Source organism: Setaria italica, chromosome IX, assembly GCF_000263155.2.
Source record: "Setaria italica strain Yugu1 chromosome IX, Setaria_italica_v2.0, whole genome shotgun sequence".
Taxonomy (NCBI): Eukaryota; Viridiplantae; Streptophyta; class Magnoliopsida; order Poales; family Poaceae; genus Setaria; species Setaria italica.
In genome coordinates this window covers 53,903,632-53,916,069 of record NC_028458.1, presented here as the reverse complement: position 1 = coordinate 53,916,069, position 12,438 = coordinate 53,903,632, and the positions used below count along the sequence as shown (strand labels likewise).

General features: G+C 44.1%; 1 protein-coding gene across 1 annotated transcript; it reads left to right on the top strand.

The window, feature by feature from the left end:
• Window positions 1-1,017: 1,017 nt before the first annotated feature.
• Window positions 1,018-5,517, top strand: LOC101763260 (CASP-like protein 2U2). Its single transcript, XM_004985290.2, has 3 exons — window positions 1,018-1,399; window positions 3,575-3,707; window positions 4,910-5,517. Exons 1-3 carry the CDS (start codon window positions 1,146-1,148, stop codon window positions 5,147-5,149), a joined length of 627 nt encoding a protein of 208 aa, XP_004985347.1. The 5' UTR covers window positions 1,018-1,145; the 3' UTR covers window positions 5,150-5,517.
• Window positions 5,518-12,438: the final 6,921 nt, after the last annotated feature.

Below are 12,438 nucleotides of genomic sequence, written 5' to 3'. Positions count from 1 at the left end.
ATACTTCTAGTTGTTGGACCTTTAGTCTTTTGGTGCCTGGTTGCCTTAGCTCCTTTTCTGAGGGTACCCTGGTACATGTGGATCTAGACAACACTTGATCCTATGTATATGGATGCATGGTGAGGTGGCTGGATATGTAATAGAGTGAGAACACAACGACAATAGATGGATGAGTAAAACATCTGTGATGTTTCCTAACTTATATCTAAATGCCATCACAGGTAGGATTCAATTGACGCCTATAAATTTATGAAATATTATTGATGTAACATATAATGCATTTTACCATCAAAATTTTATCTAGTAATGTTCATGTCAAACATTTCTCACCTTTTTTTATCTAAGCTTTCTCCATCAACTGATTGATCAGACGTTACAGCATATCTCATGAAAAATAATCCATATAAATAACCCTTTTATCTTAATAGAAATAAATAATGTGAATATTCTACGGTTAACTTGGTGCTTTTGCATTAAATTTCAAGAAGAAAAGAGGCACCCATCTTCCACCGAAGCCAAATCCTTTACTCCATTTGAATTTGTTTTCTTTGTTTGCATTCATCTTGTTATTAAGGTGTAATTTAACTTGCAAGTATGAAATATAAAAGCTAACACAATCTACAAACTTAAGAATGCATCTAGGTAGTAAACATTCCATAATCCACCCATACCTTAACAGATTGTACAACATAAAAAAAATTCAGGCTAATATTCATCGCAATTAAATAATTGTAGGTATTTAACTTACTGCAGTACCATAACACCCCATTGGCACACCACTATTGGCCAGCCTCACATAGTCACATACCAATCTCGCGGTTAACAGCGTGTTGAAAATCATGTGGCAGTCCGTGGATCTCCTAAAAAATCAAGTCAAAGCATGAAAAACACGTCGTCAATGTTTCATCTCACTCACCCATTAATTTCTCAACCGGACGGCTACCCAAGCATGCCGGGTTGGTGGAGTGCATCTAGCGAAAACCCTGCACATTTACGGTCCTCTGCCTCCGTTCTGTGCTTTTAAACGCCGCGTCCCCCCGCAGCGTACATCGCGGCTCGGTTCACTCCCTCCGCCCCGCTCCTCTCCGTCCCGCTCCCTCTTCCGCGCGCTCACTCGCAGTTGTAGGGGAGATCACAGATCAGCCATGAGCCAAGGACAAGGAGGAGCGGCGGCCGACAATGGCGTCAGCCCCGGCAACGTTCCGGTGTGCTACTACGGGCCCGCGGGGCGCGTGCCGGCGGCGCTGGAGCGGCGGGTGCGCGCCGCGGAGCTGTTCCTGCGGTGCGCGACGTGCGGGCTCGCGGTGCTCGCCGCGGCGCTGCTGGGCGCCGACCGCCAGACCCGCATCTTCTTCTCCATGGAGAAGGAGGCCCGGTACTCCGACATGCAGTCCCTCGTGTAAGCACCTCCCCGTGAACCACCTCACTCGACCTTCGATTCCGCGCCTCTTCCCTGTGCAGTATTCCATCTACCATTCGTTATGGCCTCCCCATGTGGTCATGACCATGATGCATGGAACAGCAGCAAGCGAATTTTAGTGATTGTCTTTCTTTATTTTTGAGCAAAGTTCTCCACAATTAAGTTAGCATGCTCACATGTACAGTGATAGTCCTTTTCCAGCGTCGTTGTCCGGCCAAACTATTTGCTCCCACTAGTCGCTGATATTTGCGAGCACGTTATTTCACGGTCATGACTCATGAGAGATGGACGAGTGCTTACCTTTGCCTAGCAACTTGTCAGTAAAAACAGAGTGATCTTATAGTCCATCTACTAGCAGTAGTAGGCTAGGAGTTTTTTAGTATGTCGCTTCCAACACGTCAGATGACTGATGGCCACTAACACTAAGGGGGTGTTTGGATACGAGGTGTTAAATTTTAACAGTGTCACATCGGATGTTCGGATGCTAATTAGGAGAACTAAACATGAGCTAATTATAAAACTAATTGCAGAACCCTGTGTTAATTCGCGAGATAAATCTATTAAGCCTAATTAATCCATCATTAGCAAATGGTTACTGTAGCACCACATTGTCAAATCATGGACTAATTAGGCTTAATAGATTCGTCTCGCGAATTATACTCCATCTGTGCAATTAGTTTTATAATTAGCCTATATTTAATACTCCTAATTAGCATCCAAACATCCGATGTGACGGGTGTTAAACTTTAATAGGTGGTTGCCAAACAGGCCCTAAGCAAGTGAAGGAAGGTTCCTTAATCTGGTTTCCTGGCTGGCTGGCCATGTCGAGCACGTCAATTCCTAAACGCGCAACAGATCGTGCCACCAAACGGAATAGTATCAGATTTGGTTGCGCACTGGTGGGAGATTAATGGCGAGGCCAACGGGCAACCACACGTACGGCGGCGCAGAGGAAGCAGCCGCTTAGCCCCTTTCATAGGTTTATTTCCCTGCCGCTTGGGCTTGGCCAGAGGACTCATGCTGCGTTTGCCAGTGCCGGCGTGGCTCGGTGGCTGCACGGGGGAAGAAGCCAAAGCCTTGACCGTGCACGGGCAGGCTCGGCCGGGGGTCGCATGGAAGATTGGAAGGAGGCCGCGGTGTTGTACCCAGAATAGCAGCTGCTTTCATGGCGCTGCCTGTCCTTTTTGACATCGCAGTTGTGTTCTTCTCCCTTCCGGTTACTCTGGTCTGGTGGGAGTGTGGCGGTGTGTGACTCTGTTCTGGATGTGGAGTTTTCACTGCGAGGGGTAGTAACGAGTGGCAACTACCACGTGGTGGCCAGGCTACCCGATGTAGTGTTAATGGTTATTACTAGATCATTCATGGCCGCGCATGAATGCGACCTACTTCTCGCCTACCAGCACGGTTCCGGCACATCTGGAATTTCAGTTTTGTTTCACGTACCTGCAGTGGAGTGCTCTCTGTAGTCCGCTATATTTTTCTCTCCATTCACTTCTTATTTGACGTATTTGATTTCAATATCGTGGAGTGGCTCCAACCACATGGGTGAAACTTTTTATAGGTTCTCGAAAAACAAACAATTTTATATCCGATAAGATATGGTAGTATTATTTTTTAATTAAACAGTAGTAGTTTTTTTATTAGGTAATTCTTATCTCTTCAATTCCTAAAGTTTTAAACATGGCATGGAGAAACAGTGGCCATGATCATTGTGATTTACTAGTATTATCTCTTCAATTCCTAAAGTTTTAAACATGGCATGGAGAAACAGTGGCCATGATCATTGTGATTTACTAGTATGCTGGGTAGTCAACGATGATGGGTATTTATAAAATGTAGTGTATGTTTTCACTTAATAGTCATAGTCGGTCCTCGGTGGTGTGCACACAACTGCAAGGAGGACCATCTTCATGATGCAGCAGCATGGGATCGTGTAACATTCAAAGTACTGACATCGAGAGCTAACCATGCCCACAAAGTAGGTGGTTTTTCAATAGAGACCCATTGAAGGAAAAAAAATCCTCAAGATGCGTTACTCCAATTTTTTGACCCGCGTCCTCAGAACCAAAGATACGAATTGCTAATGATTTCATCCAGAGCATATGTTTAAGCAAAGAGGCAGAATTGTTGCTAAAGCTCGTTTGCTGATTGCAGATTTTTGGTGATAGCAAATGGGATGGCAGCGTGTTATAGCCTGCTTCAGGGTGCGAGGTGCATGGTGAGCATTCTGACAGGTGGTGTCCTCATCAGCAAGCCCATGGCATGGGCTATCTTCTCTTGTGATCAGGCAAGTATTTATGTACAATTTGTCAACGTCAGCCTTTATAAATTTTTGGTCGCTGTCTCTATGTTCTTGCATGTGTGTTACTTGTCACTATCAAGTGGTTATTGTTCTGCTATCATTTTCTAAATATTTTGAGCGGAGATGCTGCTGTTCTGTAGCCCTTGAGCACTTAACGTGCCTTGTACTGTGCATACTGAATGTGATGGAGACACAAGTAGACTTTTACCCTAAGTTTCGGCTCACCCTACAGTAAGGTTAGGATTAGCCTCTTAGGAGAAATACTTGTGATGGAACAAGTAGTCATTCTGAGCTGGACAACTCTGTGGTGAAAACAGAACATATTCAGATAGCAGATTGGAAAAGGAGATACTACTTCCCAAAAAAAAAAGATTGGAAAAGGAGATAAGAAAATCACCATGTAGGAGGAGTAATTTGTATGCTGGACGTGTCAATTGTTGATAGGAACAACACTTTAAGTCTTTGGCTTGTCAAGGAGTTTGGACTGCATACTGACATTCTTTTAGGGAGATCTTGACCTATAAAGAGAGGGGGGAAATAAAAGGCGAATTAATTCTCTCCTTAATCTTGCATTTATAGCATACAGGACGCCTTTCATGTCGCTGGAAATTGCTGATTAGGTTATGGTCATGTCACATGCTTCGTGCCTCTGCATTTGGTCAAGGATTTCAGTACAGCAGGTCACATATCACCGTCAAACCCTGAGCTATGGTTTAGCATATTCCATCGAAATTGTAAATCACTGTGACCAATTACACTTGCTTAAAGAATAAATGAACTTCATATACCAACCCAGGCACCCAGCATAGTGGGTATATATATTTTTATTCTTCACTACCTTTTGTAGTCATATAAGTTCCATGGGTAGCAAATGCTGGTAAACAAATTGTGACCGTCCTGGCTCACTGTCAAGTATATCAACATGTGTATTTGCTGCCTGAATGCAGCAGCATCCGCAGTACAGCACAATCAAGAACCACAGCGATATATGCAGCGTTAGCAGGTAGCAGTTGGTGAGACCACAGATCAGAGCAACCACATGGCGTCATGCCAAGCTCTAGATTGTTCTAATGCCTGTCTTGCACTAGACTGTCGGCAGTCCTTTGTTCTAATGCCTGTTCTTGCCCTAAACTGTGTCACTAGCAAATGTTGCGTTCTGTGAACAAACTGCGGCCGCATGCGTGCAGGTGATGGCGTATTTCACGATCTCGGCGGTGGCCGTGGCGATGGAGGCGGCGATGATCGGCAAGTACGGCAACACGCAGTTCCAGTGGATGAAGACGTGCCACCTCTACAAGCGGTTCTGCGCGCAGGCCGGGGGCGCCGTGGCCTGCGCCGTCGCGGCCAGCCTCAACATGGTAGGCATCTCGCTCGTCTCCGCGTTCAACCTCTTCCGGTTGTACGGCAGCGGCAAGGGGAGGAAGTGATCGATCAGCGCCGGCGTTCAACCTCTTCAGTCTAGGAACACAGGCCGGCTTGCCGCCGCTGGCCTTTTTCTAGGTTTTAACACCCAGTCTGCCACCATAGCGCTATGGAAGGCCTTCGGTCTTCTCCTCCGGTTTGAGGTTTTCTTTTTTCGGTGTTGGGATGATGCTACCTGTCGTCTGCCAGCGTAGCCATAAAAAGTCTCTGGGACGCTCGCCCATGTATGTAAATGATGTGAAGTGATCCGAGGTGTTTGTGTACGTAGTGTGGCAATAAACCGTGCGGGAAAGCGATGTATCGACGATCACTGTCGCCGCCTGCAGCTGCTGCAGGATGGCAGGGCTAACGAAATTACTCTCTCGGTTATTCAGTAGCTGTTGTTGCTGATGATGTAGCACTAGCACCTGCCATCATTTACGGCTGGGGACTGCCATTACAATAATGGCGAGCTGCCTAGAGGCTTCACTCATCAGCATGAGGTGTTCTATCTTTTATGGGAGCGACACAGATGTTGCATGAAGTCTGAAAGAACCTATTATGGGTGATCAACATGGTTCGTTCTCAGTTCTTCCTCTTTTTTTCCCCTTCCTTTGAGGCCCACTACAATTGTTCGTGATGGGCCTTTCTATTGGATTAGGCCGATTCAGAGAACTTGTACGTGATGGGCCTTCAACGTGGATTGGGCCTCTCCGTTTCTAGCATCACCATAGCATGGGCCTAAAGAGCAAATGCACACAGTATGTAGGAATGGGCCTCGGATGGCATTGGTTCTAATTTTACTGTAGAAACATATATATTTTCCCCTCAAAAACAAAAAAAATCTACTTCAGATTTGAAATCGGAGCATAACAACTCTTGAAAAGGAGGAAATGGAGCATAGCCATGGGCCTACTCTGACAGGACTCAATGCACTACAGTCAGCCCATTGGCTGCACGTATTCAGCCTCTTCTTGCATTCTGCCTTGCGTCATCCAGAACCAGAAGCAGACTGTCAGCTCTGCAGTGTTTAAAAACAAAAAATAACTCTGGCAGCATGTATCTGTCGTGTTGAGATTTGTGGGTTACACTGCTCTCTTCCTCCGCAACACTGTTACACTGACAGAGGATTAGGTATCACAAAGTCAGGATATATCCATAAAAAAATTGGTGCTCGAAGCCTAAAGATGAGGAGAGGTGAATTAGCCAACTTAGAACCTTGCCTATAACTTCCACTACTTTTACATCAAAATATATACTAGATCATACTATCTAAATGTGCATCTATGGTTGATCTAGGGTGAAACTCTCATCCCAAAACAAGTTTTGCAACCTAAAACCAATCGTATCAAGATACTACTTAGAATGTAAAGGCAATCAAGTTGCAAGTATGAAATGTGAAAACGTAAGAGGTGAGGATGAGGAGAAGCAAACTCTTGACATGATGATTTATCCTGTGGTATCGTAATCATTAAGCCACCACTAGTCCACGTTGTTGAAGCACTCACACAAGAGTATTGCTTCTCGGTCACCAAGTCTCTTCCGGGACACCCCTTGACTTGCCACTAAGGCTTGTGTCAAGTTCCCCAATCACCTTGATGTCGTTTCCACTAAGGAGTTTCTCCAAGAAGGAAGGGGGTCTCCGCGTCCCCCACACACAGTTGTCTACGCCGCTCCACACCAAGCCAAAGGGTCGAAGACTTGCCGGCGAGCCACTAAGGCTCCAAGGCGGCGGCACACCTTGTACAACTATGGATCACTCCTAGAACTAATCACAAGCTCCACACACCATGCACTCTCTCTCTCTAGGCTTATCCTAGCACTAATCACTCTTCTAAGCTTGTGCTAAGCATTTGATAAATCACTTAAGCACTTTTGGTGGCTTGAATGTGTTCTTGATGAGTCTTGATCTCCAATGGATTTTTGCATACTCCAGCAACTTCAAATGGGCGAGTGGAGGGGGTATAAATAGCCCAAGACATCAAAGAGTCGTTGCTCCAACGACTAGTTAAATTATACCATCGTTAAATTATACCATCGGATATTCTGATGGTCTATTTTAGCATGCATCGGAACATCCGGTGCAACTAACCGTTGGCTCCTCCACGCCCAGCTTCTTCAAGAATTCATCCGACGATTCATCCGTTGCCACCGTCGGAACATTCGGTGCTCAAGAGGTTTTCTCCAAAAACCTCATTGGATGATTCCAAAGTAAATATGCTTCGTCCGACGCTCCTCTTGACCTACCATCCGATCATCTGGTGCAATAGGGTTTTCTTCATCTTCCAAACCTTCCCTTCAGAATTCATCCGACGCTATAGAAAACAGGACATCGGAACATCCGGTGGTCTTAATTTATATAACTGCCTATAATTGTACCAATTCGTCCGATGGTTGTTCCGACGCTTATCAGGTGGTTCCTTTTTCTCTTCAACTCGTCAAATGCAAGCACCAAACATGCTGTCACTTGAATTTTCTCTATCATTTGGATGCTTGAATACCATAGAATAATCTTAGATACCGTAGCTTGGTCATTTGAATACCATAGCTTGGAAAATTTTAATACCATGATTTGAATATCAAGAATACCATAGCTTGGATACTTAAATACCATGATTTGGACATTGCCATAATTTAGTTTGCGTTCTTGGGACCTAGAAAACCTTTAAGGTACATGTTAGATAAGGCATCAGTACCAATTACTATGTTATCATTAAATCACCAAAATTACACACTAGTGAATCCACGTTCGCTACAATATCGATACCTTCGTATGCATGCAACCAACTGCTAGTACGTGCACTGTATCCGAAGAAAAAAATAGAAAATAAGATGTGTGTGATAGCCAAACACGACTGCAGGACAGCAGGAGCACAGAAGAATATGCTCTTGGAGTTGGAGGTGCTACATATCTTTGTATGCTCCGCTTGCAGCTTGTAGCCTGCAAAAATGTAAGGCAGGTACACCACATGCAAAAACCCTGCCGCAAGCCCGCAACCAGTCCAAGTAACAGTATGCATATCTCGTTTCTGGATCTGTATAGAGGTATACACTGAGGGAGTGTCCAGTCACTCCCGATTGCACGCGCCTTTTCAGCCGGTGTACGCGTCACCGTGAGAATCCGGCCGGTGTGCAGGGCCAACGTACACCGGCGTACCATACCGAGGCAGCGTCGTGTAGCCCTGGCATGGGAGCTTGTCATTTCCACGGGATGCAGACATGGGGGTGCTTCAGGGCTTGGGAGGTTGCGCGCGGCCCCTTCCCACACGGGAGCCAGCCCCGTGACCCCTCCTATACCAGTCCAGCTGCGGCTCTTGTGTCCTCCTGACCGGGCCGCGCCGGCCGGGCAGTCGATCTGTCCAGGACGGAGACGAACCCATGCAGGAGCCGTACTGCCAAGGCCGCGTCGGCTTCGTGCTCCAATCCAAGACACCTCTCCCTGCGTGCGCGCCCCCGTGAACTCGGCCTCGGCGCGGCGCCCGGCGCCCATGTATGGTGCACGTGTGGTGTGTCATCATACCGCCAAGCACGGCGGCCGGGCCGGTCGATACGATGCGAGCGGCTAGGACATACCCCGATGTGTTGTTTGCTGCTGCGAGATGTGCGTTTTGCACGGTGGAAGTATACGTCTTGGTGTGGTGGTGAACCCTCGTGGCAATCCGGGCGCTAGGTTTTGGCGACATGCTGCCGGCCGATGACAGGTGATCTGGCCTCTGTCTCGTGAACGCCGCGAAGCTGCAGCCTCCATGTCGTTTACGAGGCGGCCTTAGATTCTTCGTTCGAGGAGATCAGGACACTCTGATACACAAGGATTCCCCCGCGCGGCGCTGTGGGGTACTGGGGTGTCCGTGGTCTTGGGCTCTTGGCGTGGTGTACCGTCGGACTGGAGGGTGTATGTACGTTTATTCGAGGTGAACCTTTCGATCTGTTCATTCTTCCACACGACTAATGAAATGGGATTTAGACACTCATTTTCGTTTTATGATGAACCCATCTCTACAGACGCTCATGAGTTTCTTCTAAGGCTTGTAGAAAGTTTGTGCACAGTCCTTTTTGATGCTTCGGCGCTCAGCTCGACCGAATAGCCACACGGATCGGAACAGGTTTAGACATTATCATTGTCCCATAGGGATTATTCCCTTTTTTATAGAGCGTTGCATACACAGGGGGACTGACACCTCACGTCAGTTTTGCCCACTGATCATTAGGGCAAGATTGGTATGGTCCTTTGGACCATCGTCATTATATATCTTGCCGACCAAGCTTTTATGAAGTAGACCAATCCAAACAGTCGCAACCTCTACGCCTACACAAGCTCTGCTCCTATGCGAACAATGAACACAATTGTCTCCATCCTCGAATTCTACAGTTGACATGGGGGGTTTTAGTTTAAGGATGAGGGTAAAGCGGTTCCGATCCGACAATGAGTAGCTACTGGATTGTGACGGAGCTAGTAGATAGACAAGGGGGAGGGGCGGAGGGCAATCGCCCCCCTCATGCTCCATATACAATATTATAGTCGTATATACACTACTGTTTATTCATGTATTAAAAATATTAGTTGATGGATCTGTCTATGCACTCTTTAAGAACATAATTACTTATGCATTTGCTATGTTAGACGTTAGGACGTGGGAGAGTAGTTCCGACAACGAGGAGCTATCACATATCACGTATGAGTGGAGGGGACCAAAGCCCTCATACTTAATTTTGTTTTTTTCAAATCACACAGTACATACTCAGACACTCACATATACCTCTTATACTTCATATATACTCTTATGTATATATATTTTGTTCTACATTAAATCTGTTCAGAATAGTATTTGTCCACGCATTACAAAAATATTATTAATTGATTATTTTTTAATGAATCCTTAGCTCCGTTCCTGCCACCAGACTACCGAAGGCGGAAACACAAGTTAACATGATGATTCGATTGCATCGACTTAGTGTTATGTACCACCTCCGTCTATAAATATATGACGTTTAGTACAAAGCTAATTAGTTCAACTAGTTCAGCAACCGTGCTCCGCGGGCTAATTTTGTAAAAGCTGTTGTATTTAAAAAATATTCAAAAATTAAACTACTAACTAATAATCAAAATTGTTACCTACTACACTCTTATTGTTTCAATACTTCAACATGAGACTCACATAGATATGTACTTATCTTTACCCAGTTGTATTATTCTATATACTTTTTCATTCATATTCACACTTTTTTCATTTTGTATTGCACATCTATACATTATATTTAGCATGAAAATCAATATTTTTCATCAATTCTTGACATACATGTATAAATGGTGTAAATGGTGACACTCATCATGTGTATATACTTTAACTTAGTATTTCTATATTCACAATGACATAAATAGGTAATTTAGAATAATATATTAGTTTACTTTTGGATATTTTTATATTATGCACATGAAGATAATTAGATTAAGATTTAGGTGTTTACTTTAGATTATTTTTAATAACGACAAACGTGGGTAACTACGATATAAATTACAATGGGATTTTAAGTTATGTTTTATATAATGATATGTACGAGTAAATTGGATGAACATTATGGGGTTATTTTAAATTATTTTTTTATAATGGCCGAGCTTGATAATTTAGATATAAGTTTGGAGTTTATTTTTGAATATTTTCATAATGATAGTGGTCGGTAAATTTTTAGAAATATAATAGACTAATGACTGTGATTGTTATAGTTTACATGATTGATGTTTTTAATTTTTGTAAGAATTTCTAGAATTTATCTTTTTTTTCTAGTGTGTCTCGTGGGAACTAATGCGGAGTCTCCAATGAAAAAAAGAGACCACATTGCTACAAAACTATTACCTTGAGCTACCTCTCATTTGTTAAATATTCGAACACAATACTTATATAGATATATACTTATTATCTTCATCCGATTGCGACAGATTTTAGTTAGTAATTACTCTATAATATTTTCATCCACATTTATAATCTTTAACTTTTCACTTTACATCGCATGTATGCGCTTGAATTTGTTTAATGGACACTAATTGTGAGCTATAATTTTAACATAGAAATCTATATTCTCATCACTTTCTCTATATCTTTATAAATGACACACATCATGTGTATATATCTTCCTTAGTATATCATATACCAATAGTGTAAGAAATAGACGATTTAGAATCATATATTGCTGTATATTTTTAATTAAGGTGATTTGGATTCAAATGTAGGGTTACCTCATATTATTTTTAATAATGGCATACGTAACATTGATGCAAATTTTTAAGGGATTACTTTAAGTTTTTTAAGTATTAGTGGTGGGCAATTTAGTTGCAAATTTAGAGGGTTATTTTAAATATTGTTTATAATGGCATAGGTGGATAATTTTGATGAAGTTAGGGGTTGCTTTAGTTAATTTTATATAATGGCTAAGGTGGGTAATTCAGATATAGATTTAGGGGGTTACTTTAGACTATTTTTATAATAGCATAGGTGGGTAATTTTTTAGAAAACATAACAGATTCAATGACTACGATGCTTTGAGTATACTGATTGATGGTCAGATGTTTTGATTTTTTTTTAGAATTTCTACTATTTATTCCTTTCCCTTTTTCTAGAGTGTTCGCCTAGGAGGCTTCACCTTGAGACTTCAAAATGTACCTAGTAATAGTAAGATTTATGAATTACATATGCAGCCTAAGTTTAGCATCATCCATACTAGTTCACCCCTAACGCTTGAATTCATACCCGATCACATGTTTTCGAGATGGTACCACACCGTAGCAGTAACATCTCATGCATGAAATTTGGAATGCGCAGCATGCCAGACATCACGCTCGACGCATGGCGCCACCGCCGGCTCGCTAGCATCCGATGCGGCAAATGCTTTCTGCAGCTGTAGCTGTTGGACCGACGTGACAGGACGATCGGTCGAGCTGCCCCTTTCACGCAAGTGACCCGACTGAGCATTCGAAACGAGGCCGAGAAAGAAGCGGCCTTTCCAGAAAGCCTTTTGTTTCCCGAACCGGAATGCGCCCCGGCACGCTTTCGATTCGGTCGCACGTCGAGACGCGAGGCGGACGGGCCGGTCACCGGGGAGCCGTCACATACCTTTGGGGCTGGCTCGTGATGTGGCCAACACGGGAGCTAGCTGTATCTGTACGTGCAAGTAGTAGACGGCAGGGTGCAGAGGCTACACAGTGTGCATAGAAAGCACCACGACGTGGTGTCTCACTGGCTCAGCGGCTAAGCCTGACTCCAGACTAGTCTCGCTCTCACAGGCCCACCAGCCAGTAGGAGGACGGAGAACGTTTTGCATC